This window comes from Dendrobates tinctorius, unplaced genomic scaffold, assembly GCF_039654945.1.
Source record: "Dendrobates tinctorius isolate UK_male_01 unplaced genomic scaffold, ASM3965494v1 ptg000060l, whole genome shotgun sequence".
In the NCBI taxonomy this organism is placed as follows: domain Eukaryota; kingdom Metazoa; phylum Chordata; class Amphibia; order Anura; family Dendrobatidae; genus Dendrobates; species Dendrobates tinctorius.
In genome coordinates, this window is record NW_027361728.1 from 90,460,667 (window position 1) to 90,482,712 (window position 22,046).

A 22,046-nucleotide genomic window follows, 5' to 3' on the forward strand; every position below is an offset into this window, starting at 1 on the left:
GCAGATCAGACACTGGAGCAGCATCTATGGGGCACATTATACACTGGAGAATTAGAAATGGAGCCCATTATACAGTATATGGAGCATTATTTGGGCACAGAAGACACTGGAGCCTCATCCTTGAAGCCCATCATGTACTGGAGTATTACAAATGGGGCAGATCAGACACTGGAGCAGCATCTATGGGGCACATTATACACTGGAGAATTAGAAATGGAGCCCATTATATATGGAGCATTGTTTTGGGCCATAAGACACTGGAGCATCATCCATGAGGCACATCATGTACTGGAGCATTAGAAATGGGGCAGATAAGACACTGTATCAGCATCTTTGGGGCACATTATAGACTGGAGCATTACAAATGGGGCCCATCATATATGAGCATTATTTTGGCCCATAACACACTGGAGCATCGTCCATGGGGACCATCATATACTGGAGCATTATGTGGAGCTCATCATATACTGTATGGAACATTATATGTGACCAGTTATTCAGTAGGGAGAAATATATGGGGCTCATTATTCTGTATGGCGCACAATGTGGTGACCATAATACTGTCTGGAGTAATATACTGTCCTTTTTTTGAGCTATTGCAGAATTTAAAATAGATATCAGTCATGTCATGTAAGCAGTGAAGTATTTTTAATTGTACTATACCTATATTTCTGTGCCGTATCGGAGCATCATGAATTGCGGTATGTGTTAAAGGGGCGCACTGACACTATTTGGCCCATGGCACACGAAAACCTGGAGCCAACCCTACCCCCCCACAACTTTAGCCAAATAACCCCCAGTTTTCAATGCGTAACTATTATTACGAAGTAAATTAAGGTTGACAAGCTTCAGTAATAAGAATTGATGTTGTTGGCATTGAAATGGGCACTGTAGGTGTGTTTACTGTCCTCCACTCCCTGTCGACTTTGCTGCCCCATTGACTTGCACTGGGTTTTCGTGTTTCGGCCGACCTTCAACTTTTCCCTATAGTCGGCCGATTTAGTTCGACCAGACTTGAGAAAGTCGGGTTTCATGAAACCCGACTCGACCCTAAAAAAGGCAAAGTTGCTCATCTCTACTCTGAACAAATTGCACAACAAATTTTGAGGTCATACTCCTCTTGTTACCCTTGTGAAAATAAAAATTTGGGGGCAAAATATCATTTTTTTGGAAAAAAATATGATTTTTTTATTTTCACGCCCCTATGTTATAAACTTCTGTGAAGCGCTTGGGGGTTCAAATTGCTCACCCCACATCTAGATAAGCTCCTTGGGGGGTCTAGTTTCCAAAGTGGGGTCACTTGTGGGGGGTTTCTACTGTTTAGACACATCAGGGGCTCTCCAAATGCAACATGGCGTCCGATCTCAATTCCAGCCAAAAAAGTCAAATGGCTCTCCTTCCCTTCCGAGCTCTGCCATGCGCTTAAACAGTGGTTTACCCCCACATGTGGGTTATCAGCATACTCAGGACAAATTGCAAAATAACTTTTGTGGTCCTGTTACCCTTGGGAAAATAAAAATTGGGGTGAAAAGATCATTTTTGTGGAAAAAATGTGATTTTTTAAATTTTATGGCTGTATGTTACAAACTTCTATGAAGCCCTTGGGGGTTGAAATTGCTCACCACACATTTAGATAAGTTTTTTGGGGGTCTAGTTTCCAAAATGGGGTCACTTATGGGGGGTTTCCATTGTTTAGGTACATCAGGTGCTCTACAAACGCGGCAAGGCGTCCGCTCTCGATTCCAGCCAATTTGTCATTCAAAATCTCAAATGATGCTCCTTCCCTTCTGATCACTGCTGTGCACTTAAAGATTGGTCTTCCTCCACACATGGGGTATCAGTGTACTCAGGATAGATTGCACAATGAGTATTGTGGTTAATTTTCTTCTGATACCCTTGACAAAATAAAAAAAATTGTGTCCGAAGAAACATTTTTGGGATTAAAAGTTAAATGTTCATTTTTTCCTTCCACATTGCTTCAATTCTTGTGAAGTACATAAAGGGTTAATAAACTTCTTGAATGTGGTTTTGAACACCTTGAGAGGTGCAGTTTTTTAGAAAGTCCCAGGGTGTATGTTGATAGAGTTTGGAGTACCAATAATAATATTTGCTGATGGTTCCCTGTGTAAGCGTGCTTCTAGCACATTTTGTATGTCTATGACAGTATTTATTTGTAAGCAGCATGCATACAGGTATCAGTATTTGAAATATTGAAATATAATAATATATATCTCTATGTAGTGGGACTTCATTAATTAATAAGCACTTGCACTTTTGTATTTTGTCTGGGGTTTTGGAACCTCAAGTATTGCATTGTATGTGATTATGACCCAATTTTCTTTGTTCACTTTCTAATGTATGCTTTTGTAGAGACTTTTTTAATTGTTATTAATTATGTGTTTGTATGTAGTGTTTGCTGAAATTAAATAAAATATATATTTTTGCATTATAAATATTGGTGGTGATCCCTATAGTTGTTGCATATACTTTTTCTTGGTCTGCTTCTATATAGCTCATAATAGGAAAAATTCAAAAAACTCATACCACAAGATACGGCCTTATCAGTGGATTGCACCTGTGCTGCTCCTTGCCTTTATTAGTGGAGACCTGCTGCATCCTGCTACATGTGCATTTGTTCATCAGACATGGTTTTGGGAAGGCCATATCTTGTGGTATGAGTTTTCTGCTTCTATATAGTCTTATATGCATTGGGAGATCCCACATATGATATTATTTGAGATGGTGCCCATTTACCCCATTGTTTTCTAGTTTTTAGAATGGTGTCACTTTTGGGTATTTTCTGTTATATTGATCCCCCAAACTCACATCAAATGTGAGGTGGTCCCTAAAAAAAACGGTTTTGTAAATTTTATTGGTAAAATGAGAAATTGCTGGTCAATTTTAACCCTTATAACTTACTAACAAAAAAAATTATGTTTCCAAAATTGTGATGATGTAAAGTTGACATGTGGGAAATGTTATTTATTAACTATTTTGTGTGACATCACTCTCTGGTTTAAGGGTGCAAAAATTAAAAGTTTGGAAATTGCTAAATTTTTAAAATTTTTGACAAATTTCTGATATTTTCATAAATAAACGCAAGTCATATCGAATAAATTTTACCAATGGCATGAAGTACAATATGTCATGGAAAAACATTCTCAGAATCAGCAGGATCCGTTGAAGCCTTCCAGAGTTATAACCACATAAAATGTCAGTGGTCCGATTTCAAAATTAAGGCCTGGTTATTAAACTACAAAGTGTCTTGGTTCTTAAGGGGTTAAAATGAATTGATCATCTCCAGAAACACTCATAAGGCTATGTTCACACATTCAGTATTTGGTCAGCATTTTACATCAGTTGTTGTAAGCCAAAACAAGGAGTGGAACAATGTGAGGATCATTATAATAGAAACACGTCACCACTTCTGGATTTATCACCCACTCCTGATTTTGGCTTACAAATACTGATGTAAAATACTGACCAAATACTCAAGGTGTGAACGTGGCCTAACCCCTTTGCTGTGAAGCCTGTTTTCACCTACATGACCAGGCCATTTTTTTTCAATTTTGACCAGTATTCCTTCATGAGGTAAGAACTCTAGAACACGTCAATGGATCCCAGGGAGTCTGAGACTTTTTTTGTCACATATTGTACTTCATGTTTGTAGTAAATTCGGAATTATACAGTGTGGGCCACTTATATGGATACACCTAAATAAAATGGGAATGGTTAGTGATATCAACTTCCTGTTTGTGGCACATTAGTATATGGGAGGGGTTGCATTGACAATCCAACACAATGGGCAGCACTTTGAACACATTTTATAAGTGGTCATAAACTTATAAATAACTCATGAAAGAATAATGTTATGTTAAAACCAAGCAAACCATTGTTTTTCTTGTGAAATTTCCAATAAGATCGGTGTGTCACATGACCCTCTTCCCTTTGAAAACAATAAAGTTGGATCCAAAATGGCTGACATCAAAATGGCTGCCATGGTCGTCACCCATCTTGAAAAGTTTCCCCCCTCCCATATACTAATGTGCCACAAACAGGAAGTTGATATCACCAATCATTTCCATTTTATTTAGGTGTATCCATATAAATGGCCCACCCTGTGTTTTCTTGCGTTTTTTTTTGTGAAAACATCAGAAATTTGTTTGAAAGAAAGTACCCAAAAGTGTCACCATTCTAAAAACTGCTCCCCTCAAACTATTAAAAACCACACTCAAGAAGTTTATTAACGCTTCATGTGCTTTACAGGAATTAAAGCACCATGCAAGGAAAAAAATGAAACTTTACTTATTCCAACAAAAATGTTACTTTAGCCTAAAATTTTACAGGTGTAACAGCAGAAAAAACACCATACAATTTCTTTTGCAATTTCTCCCGAGTACGCCGATAACCCATATGTGGGGTAAAAGCACTGTTTGGGTGCAGGGTTCGGAGGGGAAGGAGAACCATTTAACTTTTGGAGCACCATTTAACTTTTAGAGCACAAGATTGTCTGGAATATATAGTGAATGCCATGTTATGTTTGGAGAGCCCCTGACGTGCCTTAACAGTGGAAATCTCCCACAAGTAACACCACGTTGGAAAATAGACCCCTTAGGGAATTTATCTAGATGTGTCTTGAGCACCTTGAACCCCCAGGTGCTTCACAGAATTTTATAATGTTGACCTTTGAAAATAAGAAATCAAGTTTTTCCTACAAAAATTTTATTTATGCAAATTCTCTCATTACATTTCAGTAAGTGTGTTCAAAACTTTTTCCCTGTGTCATTAATTTAATTACATCTATGATGTAACTTCTTTGCCTGTTTGGATTGGTTGGGTTATTACCAACATCTGGTGAGAATTTCATGTCAATAGCACCTTTAGAAATACTGTATATTTGAAAATTGTTGACATGTTCAATACTTATTTCACCAGCTGTATGTATACACACATACACACGTATAAGTCATTATGCACATTGGATCAATAAATATGCTTTTGTTGCTATCTCTTGTTTCCCAAAACTAACAGTCAGAATACATTGACATGTCAGCATGTTGTTTGTCTGTATAGAGATATTATGGTTTACTACAAGTATTGCTATTTCCACTGTGTCTACCCAGTATCACACTGCCTAATCATTGCTGACAATGTCAGGCTATGTAATGGCAGAAAATCACAATGAAAATGGAATACCCCAGTAATGAAATTTACTCATTGTTTTGTCCTGAAGAATAAAAAAGTATTTATTACAGCAGTTTAAATGCTAATCAAGTCTTATCTAACAAAGTGTGGCAGCTATCCCTTCATTGATCTACATAGGGTTCTATTGTCATTATACATATTGTATATTGAATGTATAATATAAATATTACCTTAAGGTGTGCCTCGAAAAAGTTGAAACATTGGGTTGCAGTTATGTTCAGCACCTCATCTTTGTTTTCATTCAGAATTTTAAGTGTCAGTAAAAATTGGTTGCTTCCTTTAACAATGTAAGCCATCGGTTCCCCAGATGCCGACTTCACGTCAATTGTCTTTAGAAAACATAACGAACATTTGAACATAAAGAGTCAATAACAATTTTCATGAACCCACCTTCAATTTTCCCAGATGAAGCCAAAATCGACAACACCAATTAAGACAATAAAGAACTGCTACCCCACAGACTTTCATCAGTAATTGATTATTGTTGCATGCCCAACAATTAATAATGGATTCAAGGTGCTGCATGTATAATAAAAAAATCTATACTAACCTACCTGACTAAAACAACACCTCAATACTCAACCCTATGTACCCTGTCAATCGGACCTCAAAAATATCATGTGACCGCTGCAGTCAATCAACAGATCTTGATCACCTGCAGCCTTCAAATTACGTTCAAGATCAGTCTTTCTTTCAGATGTCAAGTGTGCTGTACTCACAGGAATGGGGGGTGACCCGCTTCTTGACGTCAACAGGCACGAGACAGAGGCAGGATTTGTATTCAACAGGTTTGCTTTTATTGGCCGCCCTCACGACGACCAGAACAAAACATGACAGATGTTTCACACTGTTATCCTCCTGCAGACAGGCCCGCGTACCTTCACTTGTACACTTTCTCCGTCAGGCGTACTTCGTGGCTCTATCCGCCGTGGCTGCCTTAGGCCAATCCACCACGGCGTTTCACCTTACAAAGTCCACCAATAATCCAGGTCCTCACAGGCCATCTCTGCCTGTGACCAATGTCCTATAGGGTCACCCCCCATGACCGTTTCCACTGTCCAAAGTCTCTGAGGGGTCTCCTTTGTGTGACAGACTCTCCTAACCTGTGAGCTCCCCTGGCTGACTGAAGCTTCTGGAAGCTTACCTCAGGTAGCCCCACCCTCTGTCACCTGACAGTCACCTCTGCCCAATCAGAGTCACCTTGACCTCTGGCAGTTATGTAACACTCAAATGACAGTTACATAATCACTGCCATTGGTGCTCTTTAGTGACCTGTGCTGGGCAGACTGCCACATAACGCCTGCTGTCAAACTCTCTGTCTCCTATCAAAGACCGAACCGTACCCAGCTCAACCTCCCCACAAAATCAATTTTGATTATTTTTTAGTTAGAATAATTGAAAATACCTGCTCCTGTGTGTAGATTGTCTTCTACACTGAGGGCAGTAATTCCTGCAGTTTTTCAATCACTAAAAACTGGCATGCTAAAGCCAGCACCCCCTCACTACAGTCAGCTCAAAAAGACTACCCTTGACTTGGTGCAAATCATTGAAAAAGCAGGTCCCAGAGTCACCCTGGTTATCACATTTTAACGCTAATACTTGGATCTGGATTTACAATAGGGCCTCTTGGGTTGTGACCATGAAGTAGCTGCTAGCCTAAGGAGAGAGGATGATGCAAGAGTAGTCCAACTAGTTGGGCTAATGACTGGAGAAACGGAACCAGGGACAGAATCAGGAGACAAAATGAGAATGACAGAGTGAAACCAGGACAGACTAAACCAGACATAGAATCAAAAGGCAGAGGAATGTTTAACTATCCAGGATCAAAATAGACAATTAGTCCAAGGGATATCCAAAGGCATAGAAGTATAACAAGCTGGGTCAGGTATAAGTCCAAAATAGCATACCAGAAGGAAACCTCAAGACTGCTGAGAATTTATAAAGGGCATTGTGTTCCCATATTGGTCACAGAAAAATAGTGATTGCACTTGCTGATCAGCCCAAAAATAGACTGATAACTTATCAGTGATAAGCAGAAACACATACTCTCTGGCTGGGCGGCACAATAACACCCAGAAATTAATTACACCAATTTCAATGGCATCTGTGTTACCACTTCCTCACTGCCTCCCATAGAGACAGTTCAGCAGCTCCTGACATAGATGAAGGATCATGTCACAACAGGCATTTAGCCACAATGTGTAGACACAGGAGTATTTTATTTTAAGAATTTCAATAAAAAAGTTTCATGTAATCTGACAGAAAAACAAAATATGTATTCTTAAAACAGCCCTTAGTATTGGTATCTGTGCACTTGGAAAGTTTCCTTTTGAGATTTCAGAAGAGATCTTTGTATACAAAAAACAGTGACATTTTATAGGTAGAAGGCACGTTTCAAATATACAGGTTACCAGCTGCATACAGTCATACATACCTCACTTTTCAGACAACAAGACAATATTGGACATTCAAAGGGTTTGTGGACTTCCATAACAAGACCTCCGGTATTGTCAGTCATCCTCCTAGTAAAGGATCTAACTCCCATACAGAAGTATTGGTAGGGGCAATTAAAGTCTTCTGTGACGGTGTACACCTGTTGACCCACGCTGTTTTTTATGTCATATATGATTCTCCTACAATCTGAATAGAAATGTTGACATGTTATAAACATTACAAGCATAGAAAAGTAAATTGGCAGAAAAAAAATGAACAAAATGGAGGTGGAATACTGGGAACATTGCATTCTGGTTGGACACAGTGTGCATCAGATCTGCAAAGACATGTAGACCTGAACCTGAGGCTAGATGCAGATGACCATGTATTCTTTCATCCAAGAGAATTTGGTCAATTTATACAAAAAAACCACGAGAGCAAAAAGAATTTGACCCTAAAAATTAACTTTTATTCCAATATTAAAAACCTGGATAGTACCAATATAGGGAGCAGGGTACATAATATTTTGAACATACAAATTGTGCAATATATCAGGGCACTACACTCGCCCTAATAGGCCCTAGTGCGTCCCTTCCTTGCCGCGGAGGTTGGCACCCTAATATATGCGATATGGCGCCCCCGCTCAACGTCGGTGACCCTAATAGCACCCTGTACAACCCTAGTCGACGAAGAGGATACACAAAAAAAAACACAAACACACACAAATCCCGAAAAAATGACCCCTAGTGGAGAGACCATGTACTGTCTCTAGGAGTACACCTAATCTTAACACAGAGTGGAGGGTATATATCCACCCTAATATCTCGTAGTAAAAAATGCTTATGGTTGCAGCTCAATTAGAACCTTATCTCGTAGGAAAAAATGCCAAATGCTGCATAGATGACAGACTGTAGCTTTCTAAAAAAGCGTTTACACATAGCAATAATGCATAGATTAAATCCAACAGGAGTTCATCAGGAAAACATATTTGCTGATCTAGCGTGTCCAAGGGACATAATAGTCCTCAAAAATCACAATAGACACAATAATCTCTTTTATAAACAAGTATGGCAAAAAGCACCATTAAATTCATTCATGGGATGACCCAATTACCCAATAAACAAATTGCCATCCATCAGTCTGTCAGCATAAAAAAAATCAAAAAATACTTATCAGCCATCAGATGATAACGAGCCCAGCCCGACGCGTTTCCCCCTCTTAGATGTTGAGGGTTCATCAGGGGCAAAAGAGCGCAAGGGGTCTCATCACCCCAGCCGAATGATCAATGCAGTGTGCGGCGTGTTTTCTGTCTCCCGCCGGCTCATATTTACCGCGTTCAGACTACGATGTCACTTCCGGTATGACGCCGTGCTTGTGATCATTGTGGGACGCGCCCCCATGTCATGTGGCCAAAATCATCACTTCCGGTAGCGCATCCTAATTACGCGCATCACTAGAGATCAGTACACTGAAGTATAGTCCCACCGCCACATCATGTGACCCTAAACGTCACTTCCGGTGACATACCCCGATCACGTGTCCCTCTCGGCGCATATCACATCATCTCCCCACGTGACCGCCATTCCCTCCAGAACCACAATGGGGAGGAAACCACAGTAGGTCGCAGCCTGTGTAATTAACAAAGGAAATGAATTATAGCAGAGGAGGCACATAGCCCGAAGGCAGCATTTATCCAGGGGTAGACAAACTATATATTCGCACATAATAAGACAGTGTTATTATTAACCCCTCCAGGAGACAGCTCTATGTATCCCAGCTAATCAAATGGTCCAAACATAGAATGATAAATATAAGAAAAATTTCTTTGCTTAAAAAGCATGAAAAAATAGCATGGTGGATCCGTCAGGTACACTAACTACAAGAAACTAGTAAAATTCAAATTTTCATTAAGGCCTTTAGGCACAGATGTGCACAGATAAACAACTCCTGCAGTTTTGCAATTAGCAAATGAGTTCATTTTATACGTTCTTTTCGTGTGGGCACTACTAAACGTTTTTGATGGTACCACATGCTTGAAAAAACTGCAGTGTCCACATCTAAACGTCCCAACCTGCCTGTTTTGTAGCCAAGTCTCCTCCTTCTTATGTGGTTCCAGATGGCTCTTAACCACTAGATCTCTTATAGATTTTCCCTTCCTATAGGTCACTGAGGGTTTGGGAGAGATTATCCCCCTAATATCTTGGTCAGTCCTGAGTATATCCCAGTGTTTCCTCAAAATCCCCATTACTCTCTTTGACTGATCGTCAAAGGTACCTATTAATCTAGTCAGATTTTCCTTATCTTTCTTCTCTCTGGGATTTAGTAGTGAAGATCTCCTAGTCTGTCTGGCCAATTTCAAGGCAGGTTGAATGACATTGGTGGGATAGCCCCTATCCTTAAACCTATCACACAGGTCCCTAGACTGGGCCTGAAAGTCACCCCACTCGGAGCAGTTTCTCCTAAGTCTGAGAAACTGCCCCCTGGGGATACCACGTCTCAGGGGGAGAGGATGATGACTCTCCCATCTAAGAAGACTGTTTGTAGAAGTGGGTTTCCGGTACAGAGATGTTGTCAATGACCCATCTTTTGCAATTGATATCATGGTGTCCAAGAAAGTAATACTTTCTCCACCAATCTCATATGTGAAAAACAGGCCCATCTCGTTAGTATTCAGATGATCCACAAAGGATTTAAACGATTCTCCATTACCCGTCCACAGGACGAGGATGTCGTCAATATAACGTCCCCAAAATAAAATATTCGGGGACCAGACGACATCCTCGTCACTGAAGACCACAGTGTCCTCCCACCAGCCCAGGAGCAAGTTTGCATACGTGGGGGCACAAGGGCTCCCCATCGCAGTGCCCCTGAGCTGGTGGTAGTACCTGCCATCAAACAAAAAATAATTATGGCAAAGTACAAACTCCAACAACTACAACAAAAACTTATTGTGTGCACCCAAATGTACCCCCCTACCTCTCAGGAAATAGTTGACCGCCTTCAGGCCCTCCACATGCCTGATACTGCTGTACAATGCCTCAACATCAATAGATGCAAGAATGGTACCCGGGTCAACTACAATCCCCTCTATTTTGTTGAGAAGATCCATAGTATCCCTGAGATAGGAAGGCAGGGTCACCACAAATGGTCTCAACATTTTGTCAAGATAGACACTGGAGTTCTGACACAGGGCATCAATCCCGGAGACAATCGGTCTCCCTTTAATCGGGTCCATGCCCTTATGGATTTTTGGTAGTGCATAAAATGTTGCGATTACCGGCCATTTTGGTAACAGAAAATCGAGTTCCTTCTTAGAAATCAGCTTGGTTCCTAGAGCCATTTTCAAGATTTTTGACAATCCCAAACTAAAATCTTTAGTTGGATCCATTCTCAAGATCTCATAGGTTGATTCATCAGATAGGATGGCTAAACACATCTCAATATATTTGTCCCTATTCAAGATAACCGTGTTGCCACCCTTATCTGAGGGTTTAAGTACAATCTGCTTATTATTCATCAGTCCCTCCAATGCTTTTCTCTCACAATACGTGAGATTGGGTAGGGTCTGTTCTACTTTGGGATTTATATTCCGTATCTCATCAGATACTAACTGTAAAAAAATATCAATACAGCCAGTCTCTCCTATCGGAGGTGTTTTTTTACTTTTTAATTTCAAATCTGAAAATGGTCCAGTTCCCACTCCCCGCTGTCCCTCCTCCGCCATCTCTGTTAAAAGGAGCACATCAGGGAGTTCGTCCAACGTTATACCAAGTTGCTGACATTTAGCCTTATCACTCAAGAGAAAAAATTTTTTCCATTTCAATTTACGTGTAAATAAATTTATATCCTTTATCCATTCAAAGGGATCAAATTTGGTGGTTGGTACAAAAGAGAGTCCTCTCCTCAATACAACAATCTCCTCATTGGAGAGAGAATATGACGACAGATTGATTATCTGATTCTTATATTCCTCCCCCAACCTCACCTTGTTTGATTGGTACGTTCCCTCAATCTGTAGGGGACCAAACCTTTGGTCTCTAAAAAAGAGGAGGAGGAGGAAGACGACAATACTCCCCCAACTGTGGTGGAGGGCTGATTTAGATTCCCTACAGTAGTATTCATTGATGCTCTCCCCGATGTTCTTATATAGTACCTGTCTGTTCCTTGCCATCTCTTATAGCCACCTCTACGGCTATGTCCCCTGTATCTAAAATGGGTTTTCCTACTATTATACCCTGAATTACCCTCAGTATCAGATGATTCAACCTCCGAGGATGATCTATCTGTAGGACAATAATTATTATCTGTGAGAGCTGGGTATGCTCTTTTTTCCTTGAATTCAGCTATGTCTCTTAGGAACCTTTTATGTTTCCTCTCTTTCATATACAGTTGATATTTCTCAACCGCAGTTTTGAGATTCTCCTCCTTGGTAGTAAAATCAGTTACTGTCTTAAATTTTAATACAGCCTCTGTCAGTTCCTTCACTTTCTGAGACGTTTTTTCAAGGGTAATTTTTTCTTCATCTAACAAAACCTGCATCAGACGTAAGGATGAAGATGTTAGTTCTTCCTCCCACTTAGTTAGCAATGACGGGGTTCTACATCGAGGAGCAGGCATCAAATGTATCCGTAACCCACGTGGGACAATTTTTTGTTTGATATAGTTCTCTAATGACTGTACCTCCCACCACGATTTGATATTATCCTTAAACGCCTCAAGTAAATCAGAAAACAGTGCCCTAAGGGATAGACCCGTAGTAGACAGGGAATCAGTTTCAATGTCAGAAAATACCTCTTTTGCATCATTCAGCCATTTTCTTGTGTCAAATGAACCCGACAGAAATCCAGCCATGCTAGTCCAGAAAAAAACCTCAAACGATTATTGGATCAAATATTCTGAAAAAACCACGAGAGCAAAAAGAATTTGACCCTAAAAATTAACTTTTATTCCAATATTAAAAACCTGGATAGTACCAATATAGGGAGCAGGGTACATAATATTTTGAACATACAAATTGTGCAATATATCAGGGCACTACACTCGCCCTAATAGGCCCTAGTGCGTCCCTTCCTTGCCGCGGAGGTTGGCACCCTAATATATGCGATATGGCGCCCCCGCTCAACGTCGGTGACCCTAATAGCACCCTGTACAACCCTAGTTGACGAAGAGGATACACAAAAAAAACACAAACACACACAAATCCCGAAAAAATGACCCCTAGTGGAGAGACCATGTACTGTCTCTAGGAGTACACCTAATCTTAACACAGAGTGGAGGGTATATATCCACCCTAATCTCTCGTAGTAAAAAATGCTTATGGTTGCAGCTCAATTAGAACCTTATCTCGTAGGAAAAAATGCCAAATGCTGCATAGATGACAGACTGTAGCTTTCTAAAAAAGCGTTTACACATAGCAATAATGCATAGATTAAATCCAACAGGAGTTCATCAGGAAAACATATTTGCTGATCTAGCGTGTCCAAGGGACATAATAGTCCTCAAAAATCACAATAGACACAATAATCTCTTTTATAAACAAGTATGGCAAAAAGCACCATTAAATTCATTCATGGGATGACCCAATTACCCAATAAACAAATTGCCATCCATCAGTCTGTCAGCATAAAAAAAATCAAAAAATACTTATCAGCCATCAGATGATAACGAGCCCAGCCCGACGCGTTTCCCCCTCTTAGATGTTGAGGGTTCATCAGGGGCAAAAGAGCGCAAGGGGTCTCATCACCCCAGCCGAATGATCAATGCAGTGTGCGGCGTGTTTTCTGTCTCCCGCCGGCTCATATTTACCGCGTTCAGACTACGATGTCACTTCCGGTATGACGCCGTGCTTGTGATCATTGTGGGACGCGCCCCCATGTCATGTGATTTTTGAGGACTATTATGTCCCTTGGACACGCTAGATCAGCAAATATGTTTTCCTGATGAACTCCTGTTGGATTTAATCTATGCATTATTGCTATGTGTAAACGCTTTTTTAGAAAGCTACAGTCTGTCATCTATGCAGCATTTGGCATTTTTTCCTACGAGATGTTCTAATTGAGCTGCAACCATAAGCATTTTTTACTACGAGATATTAGGGTGGATATATACCCTCCACTCTGTGTTAAGATTAGGTGTACTCCTAGAGACAGTACATGGTCTCTCCACTAGGGGTCATTTTTTCGGGATTTGTGTGTGTTTGTGTTTTTTTTGTGTATCCTCTTCGTCGACTAGGGTTGTACAGGGTGCTATTAGGGTCACCGACGTTGAGCGGGGGCGCCATATCGCATATATTAGGGTGCCAACCTCCGCGGCAAGGAAGGGACGCACTAGGGCCTATTAGGGCGAGTGTAGTGCCCTGATATATTGCACAATTTGTATGTTCAAAATATTATGTACCCTGCTCCCTATATTGGTACTATCCAGGTTTTTAATATTGGAATAAAAGTTAATTTTTAGGGTCAAATTCTTTTTGCTCTCGTGGTTTTTTCAGAATATTTGATCCAATAATCGTTTGAGGTTTTTTCAATTTATACAAATCATCCTCTCATGAAACTCTGATAAGAATTCGATCAATGTGATTAGAGAGTGGTCTGATTCTCTCAGATGAGGGAAGGATGGAGAAAATGTTGTTGTTTTTTTTTAATTTTCTGTCAGTGCCTGGAAATTGGACAGCACTCAAATGTCATACGAGTGCAATCCCATGGCTCAGTCTGAGGGAAAAAAATCAGATGTGCACAAATAACATTGGTCTGAGTGCGACTGAATATTTTGTCAGATCACACATGTACTGAAAATACAGCCTTGTGCACGAGCCCTTAGATACAGATCAGGAGCACATGCCGCGTGTTGTACCCAGTTTCTCATTGCTCCCAACTGCAGTTACCCATGACGAGCTTATGACTGTGTAACACTGAATCGTGAGTGGTAAGCTGCACTGGTATGTGAATATTAAACATGGAAAGGAGGGTGAGAGTGGGGTTTCAAGTCAAGAGACCTCGAACAGTTCATGCATAGTGGCCCGTAGAGTGTAAATGATGACAAAAACACTTGTCATGGCAACCATCTGTTGCAACGGTGTGGTGCCCCTGAGGGTTCAGTCGCCACAGAGGTACTGCACCTCAACCAGAGGTGCGGTACCCCCTTCTCAGGTAAGGAGGGAGCACCACTCAGGACTCTAACACCTGCACCCAACACACACACTAGAGAAGCAGGGTACCCTGGACGTACCCTGCAGGAGGAAGGTGTCATTCCTGGCTGGGTAGTAAAGGGTGCTGGGAGGTGGGTGGAGCTGGTAGTAAGAGAGCGGGAGAAGACAGTGCAGTCTGTCAGGAGGAAGTTAGTGAGAGAGTTAGTGCCTGAACAGGGTTGAGACAGGACGTGTGGAGAGGAGCTGGGGGACAGTAGCTATAGCTGAGCTCACCCCCAGAGACCGGGCCTCGGAGCCCGAGACTGTGTGGGTACTAAAGCCCCAGCAGCAGAATCCGGAGGACAGAAGACCGCAGATCCTCTGTCCCCAACTGATACTCAATGACACAGCAGCACGTGTGAGCCGGAGACTCCAGATAGGAGCGATCCCTGAAGCAGGCTACAGTTGCCTGTCATGCGAGTGGAGTTCTATCTAAGTAGCAGACAGAGAGATGAACTTGAAGAGAGTTTACAGCAGTAAGTACCTCAGAATAGCGCTAGAAAGGAGGCTTCACAACCCACCTGAATAAGGAGATTCCCAAATTGCTTTCAGGCTGACCAACTCCAGAACCATCTGTAACCTGAGCCCTGGACTGTACCTGCAAAGCTCAGTAAAAGGTAAAGGAAACTTCACTCTGTTGTGCCTTCTGAAACTTTCCTGCGTCACCTGCCCTACACCACATTCACCTCCAACATTATCTTTAATTTCATAACTACTCTGGGACATAGATATGTGTTGCGAACTCATTTTCGGGTCAGCCTCTGGTTTCTGGTGAGGGAGCTGGTTGTGCTGACAGAGGAGTTGTGAGTTCTCTTTCCGGGCTCCCTCTGGTGGTGGCAGGAGGTAATGAAGCTGATCTAATTAACAGAGACCTGCCACCTGATAATGAGGAAGAGGATTGGACATCGAGTCTCAGACTGGATTTAAGACAGCTGACTCCCTATTCCCATGCTGGTGATTTTTTCCTGCCTCCTGAGGTCTTAGTTTCCAGCTGAGTTCCTGCCTTCTCAAGCTAAGTTGTCTTTGCTAATGTTCACATTTAATTTGGTTTGGACTATTCAGTTTTTTTGTGTGGTCAGCCAGCCCCGGCTGGGGCTGTGCTGAATTTCCACTCTTATGTCACTGTATGTGCCAGTTTTCTTTTTGTCCCTTATTGTATTGGCCTCTTTTTGCTCTGTTCTCAGAATATGCCAGAGTGCTGATATAGTGGGTGAAGTCTAGTGACTTCAGGGTTTTTTGCTTTCAGAAGTGTTGGACATTTTTGCAGGGTTTTTTGGCGGGATTGCAGACAGTATCTTTCCTTTCCTGTCCATTCTAGATAGTGTGGGCCCCATCGTTTGCTCAGCCTATTTTCCTACCTGTGTTCGTGTTTTCATCTTGTCTAACCATCAATACATGTATGGGGGTTGTCTATTCCTTTGGGGTCTGCTCTGGGGCAGTTTTTGACTTTCCCTTTTCTTGCTTTAGGCTTATTTAGTCCTCCGGCTGTGACGAGGCATCTAGAATCATCGTAGGTACGCTCCACGGCTGCTGTTAGTTGTGTGGTTAGGATCAGGGGTCTGCAATCCACGTAGTTACCAACCTCTCTGGTTTTCTGTGACTTAGCTTGGTCTTGTTTTCCTCCTTGGTGACCCATTCATAACAGAATCACCAGCCATACTGCAGATTTTAGGGTACTCAAAAGCAGGAAAGAATTGTAAAAAAAAAAAAAAAGTAAGTGTCAGAATTTTTTTTTTTTCATATATGTATTTTTTCCTCTTTTTCTCTGGGGCCGTAGGAGGATTTTTTTCTCTAATGGAGATTAAGCAATTGTCTGATCGTGTGGAGCAGCTCGCTGCTGAGGTGTGGGGAATTTCCACCTATCTCGCTCAGTCACATGCTGTTGAACCAAAGATCCCTACTCCTGATGTGTTTTCTGGGGATCGGTCTAAATTTTTGATTTTTAAGAATAATTGTAAATTATTTCTTGCCTTGAAGCCTAAATCATCGAGGAGCTCTCTGCAGCAGGTTAAAATTGTCATCTCTTTGCTGCGCGGCGATCCTCAGGATTGGGCTTTTTCTATGACACCTGAAAATCCTATTCTGACTAATGTGGATGCATTTTTTTCAAGCCTTGGGGTTGTTGTATGATGAACCTAATGCTATTGATCAAGCTGAGAAAACCCTATTGGCATTAAACCAGGGTCAGGATTCTGCTGAGTTATACTGTCAAATTCTGAACGTGGGCGGTCCTTACTACATGGAATGATGGTGCATTGGCAGCTCCCTTTCGGAAGGGTTGATCAGAGACCGTAAAAGATGTTATAGTGGGATTTCCTGTTCCCTCTGGTCTTGATGATTCTATGTCATTAGTCATTCAAGTTGATCGGCGTTTCCGTGAATATAAAACTACACGAGAGGCGTTGCCACCTTTTGAACAAACGTCTGAACCTATGCAATGTGATAGGGTTTTGTCTAGGGCGCAACGTCAGGAAATTAGAAGGCGTAATAAGCTGTGTTTTTTTCTGTGGAAACGCATCTCATACTACTCATGCTATTTCTGTCTGCCCTAAACGAGAGAAACGAATTGCACACACATTTGCTGTGGGCAGTGTACAACCTAAGTTTCTTTTGGCAATTACTCTGATCTGCTCCTTATCCACATTTTCCATGAAGGCTTTTGTAGATTCAGGAGCAGCTTTGAATCTGATGGATTTGGACTTTGCTAAACGTTGTGGTTTTCCTATGATACCTCTGCAGGCCCCCTATTCCTTTGAGGGGTATTGATGCTACTCCTTTGGTGGAGAATAAACCTCAGTTTTAGACCCAGGTGATAATGCGAGTTGCCCCAGACCACCAAGAAAATTGTAAATTTTTGGTGCTGCACAATTTGCATGATACTATTGTACTGGGTTTTCCCTGGTTGCAAACTCATAATCCAGTTTTGGATTGGAAATCTGTCTGTGGTGAGTTAGGGTTGTCAGTGTGTTCTTAGGGACAATCCTGTTTTCTCCACCTCTCCTCAGTCTCATGATATTCCTGATTATTTGGCTGATTTTTCTGATGTATTTAGTGAGTGTAAGTCTATGTCTTTGCCTCCTCATAGGAGTTATGACTGTGCAATTGAGTTGATGCCTGGGTGTTAATTTCCCAAGGGTCGGCTTTTCAACTTATCAGTACCCGAACATGATGCTATGCGATCCTATATTAAGGAGTTGTTGGAGAAGGGTCATATTAGACCATCCTCTTCACCCTTAGGTGCTGTTTTGTTTTTTTTTGTGGCCAAGAAAGATGGTTCATTAAGACCTTGTATTGACTATCGTTCCCTTAACAAGATGATGGTTAAATATCAGTACCCGTTGCCCCTGATGTCTGATTTATTCTCCAGAGTTAAAAGTGCCTGCTGGTTTACTAAGCTTGACCTCAGGGTGGCATATCATCTTATTCGCATCAAGCACGGGGATGAATGGAAGATGGCGTTTCATACTCCGGAGGGACATTTTGAGTACCTGGTGATGCCTTTTGGGCTCACTAATGCCCCTTCTGTCCTCCAGTCATTTATGAATGATATTTTCCGTGACTTTGTGGATAAGTTTTTGATCATCTATCTGGATGATACTTTGATCTTTTCCAGTGATTGGGATTCTCATGTGGAACATGTCCGGACTGTGTTCCGGATTTTCAGGGAGAATTCCCTGTTAAGGGATCGAAATGCTTCTTTGGTGTACGGAGGATTTCATTTTTGGGATTTATCTTGTCTCCGTCGACTATTGAAATGGACCCGGCCAAGGTACAAGCCATTTATGATTGGGTTCAGTCCACTTCTTTGAAGGCTCTCCAGAAGTTTTCGGGTTTTGCTAATTTCTATCGTAAATTTATAGGTAATTTTTCTGGTATTGTCAAACCACTGACTGATCTGACCAAGAAGGGCGCTGATGTGCTGAATTGGACTCCAGAGGCTGTCTCTGCATTTCAGGAGCTTAAGTGGAGATTCACTTCTGCTCCAGTTTTACGGCAACCTGATGTCTCACTGCCATTTCAGGTGGAGGTAGATGCTTCTGAGATTGGTGCAGGAGCTGTTTTGTCCCAAAAAGATCCAGTGACTTCTAAAATGAATCCCTGTGCCTTCTTTTCACGAAAGTTCTCCCCATCTGAACGCAACTATGACGTGGGGAATCGGGAATTGTTGGCCATGAAATGGGCATTTGAAGAGTGGATAGATTGGTTGGAGGGAGCTAGACATCAAGTTGTGGTTCTCACTGACCACAAGAATTTGATTCATCTGGAGTCGGCCAAATGCTTGAATCCTAGACAGGCTAGGTGGGCCTTGTTTTTCACGTGTTTTAATTTTGTGGTCTCTTTTCTTCCGGGCACTATGATTGTTAAGGCAGACGCCCTTTCTAGGAGTTTCTTTGCTGATTCTCTTATTGTGACCGAGCCTACTACCATCCTAGGTGAGGGGGTAGTTCTTTCTGCCATTTTGCCCGATTTGAGACGCGTCCTGGAGGAATTTCAGGAGGATAAACCTGAACGTTGTCCTATGGGAAAATTGTATGTTCCTGACCAGTGGACGAAGAGTGATGTCTGAAGTTCATTGCTCTGCATTGGCTGGTCATCCAGGTATTTTTGGTACAAGATATTTGGTGAGTCAGTCTTTTTGGTGGCCTGCCTTATCTCGTGATGTCAGGAATTTTGTGCAATCCTGGGGGACTTGTTCTTGGTCTAAACCCTGTTCTAGTGGGTTGTTGATGCCCCTGCCGGTGCCCAAGAGCCCATGGACCCATATCTCAATGGATTTTATTTCTGATCTTCCTGTCTCTCAGAGAATGACTGTTATCTGGGTGATTTGTGATAGATTTTCGAAGATGATCCATCTTGTACCACTCCTAAAGTTGCCATCTTCCTCAGAATTGGTGCCCTTGTTTTTACAACAGGTGGTTCGGTTGCATGGGATTCCTGAGAACATTGTGTCGGACAGAGGAGTCCAGTTTGTTTCCAGATTCTGGAAATCCTTTTGTTCCAATCTGGGAATTCAGTTATCTTTCTCCTCTGCGTTTCATCCTCAGACCAATGGGCTGACTGAGAGAACAAACCAGACTTTGGCGTCCTATTTGAGATATTTTATATCTGCTGATCAGGATGACTGTGTCTCATTTTTGCCCTTGGCCGAATTCGCGCTAAACAATACAGCTAGTTCTGCCACTTTGATGTCGCCCTTTTTCTGTAACTTTGGGTTTCATCCTCGATTTTCTTCAGGGCAAGTGTAATCTTCAGCCTGCCCAGGTGTGGACACTGTGGTAGAGAGAATGCAGCAAATTTGGGACCAAGTTGTGGATATGTTGTCACTCTCTCAGGAAAAGGCCAAGCGGTTTTCCAACTGGCTTAGGACCATTGGTCCCCAGTTTAAAGTGGGTGATATGGTTTGGTTGTCATCAAAGAATATCTCTATGAAGGTTGAGTCTCCAAAGTTCAAGCCAAGATTTATTGGACCTTATAAGATTTTGGAGATTCTTAATCCTGTTTCTTTTCGATTGGCTCTTCCAGTTATGTCTAAGATCCATAATGTATTTCACAAATCTCTGCTGAAGAGGTTTGTTGAGCCAGTAGTTCCTGTGGTGGCGCCTCCTGACCCTGTATTGGTTGAAGGCAATGTGGAATATGAGGTTGAGAAAATATTGGATTCTCGTTTGGCTAGACGGAGACACCAGTATTTGGTCTAATGGAAGGGTTATGGCCAGAAGGATAATTCTTGGGTCTCTGTCTCTGACATTCATGCCAGTAGATTGTTTCATGTTTTTCACTGGGCCCATCCTGATCGGCCTGGTGGCGTGGATGAGGGTTCGGTGACCTCTCCTCAAGGGGGGGGTACTGTTGTGAACTCATTTTCTGGTCTGCCTCTGGTTTCTGGTGAGAGAGCTGGTTGTGCTGACAGAGGAGTTGTGAGTTCTCTTTCTGGGCTCCCTCTGGTGGTGGCACGAGGTAATGAAGCTGATCTAATTAACAGAGACCTGCCACCTGATAATGAAGAAGAGAATTGGACATCTGGAGTCTCAGACTGGATTTAAGACAGCCGACTCCCTATTCCCATGCTGGTGATTTTTTTCCTGCCTCCTGAGGTCTTAGTTTCCAGCTGAGTTCCTGCCTTCTCAAGCTAAGTTGTCTTTGCTAATGTTCAGATTTGATTTGGTTTGGACTATTCAGCTTTTTTGTGTGGTCAGCCAGCCCCAGCTGGGGCTGTGCTGAATTTCCACTCTTATGTCACTGTATGTGCCAGTTTGCCTTTTCTCCCATATTAGATTGGCCTCTTTTTGCTCTGTTCTCAGAATATGCCAGAGTGCTGATATAGTGGGTGAAGTCTAGTGACTTCAGGGTTTTTTTTTGCTATCAGAAGTGTTGGACATTTTTGCAGGGTTTTTTGGCGTGATTGCAGACAGTATCTTTCCTGTCCTTTCTAGTTAGTGTGGGCCCCATCGTTTGCTTAGCCTATTTTCCTACCTGTGTTCGTGTTTTCATCTTGTCTAACCGTCAATACATGTGTGGGGGCTGTCTATTCCTTTGGGGTCTGCTCTGGGGCAGTTTTAGACTTACCCGTTTTCTTGCTTTAGGCTTATTTAGTCCTCTGGCTGTGACGAGGTGTCTAGAATCATCGTAGGTACGCTCCACGGGTGCTGTCAGTTGTGTGGTTAGGATCAGGGGTCTGCAATCCGCGTAGTTACCAACCTCTCTGGTTTTCTGTGACTTAGTTTGGTCTTGTTTTCCTCCTTGGTGACCCATTCATAACAGCTCTGCCTTTGGAGAGCTGAACCAATTCTGCTGCATCAACTGTCCCAGTGGACTGAATCTGCAGCGTTGGCTAACATCTTTATATGCTGGCAAGGAATGAAGAACACTAGGAGATGAAGCTCACATTTAAATTTATTGCATACTATAAAGTGCAAAAAGATCGCCGTGGATTGCCCTACACCAAATGAACAGTAATGTTTATAACGCAGGCTGTACATACATATGTACTTTAAGGATAAGTGAACAAGCTCAGTGATATTTGGATATCACTCAAGTATCTGGGTACTAGGATGTGCTCAGCACTTGATGAACATTGGCTGGTGCTCGGATCTGAAGCTCAAATCCTCGCTTCGCATGTTTGGCACCTGTTACACAGCCAATAAAATAAGGGGATTGCCTGGCAGTCACTGTAATGCCGTGGCCATCCTGGTAGCAGCATTACTGTGATTGACTGGCCGCA

General features: G+C 42.0%; 1 protein-coding gene across 1 annotated transcript in view; it reads right to left on the reverse strand.

Moving 5' to 3' along the window:
- The window catches only part of LOC141092810 (phospholipid scramblase 2-like), a 100,022-nt gene that overhangs the window by 40,909 nt on the left and 37,067 nt on the right, over window positions 1–22,046 (reverse strand). The window contains exons 5-6 of the mRNA XM_073579141.1: window positions 7,640–7,845; window positions 5,376–5,534 (exon numbers count right to left, since the gene is read on the reverse strand). Coding sequence (XP_073435242.1) covers window positions 5,376–5,534; window positions 7,640–7,845 — 365 coding nt within the window. The remainder of the gene's footprint in view (window positions 1–5,375; window positions 5,535–7,639; window positions 7,846–22,046) is intronic.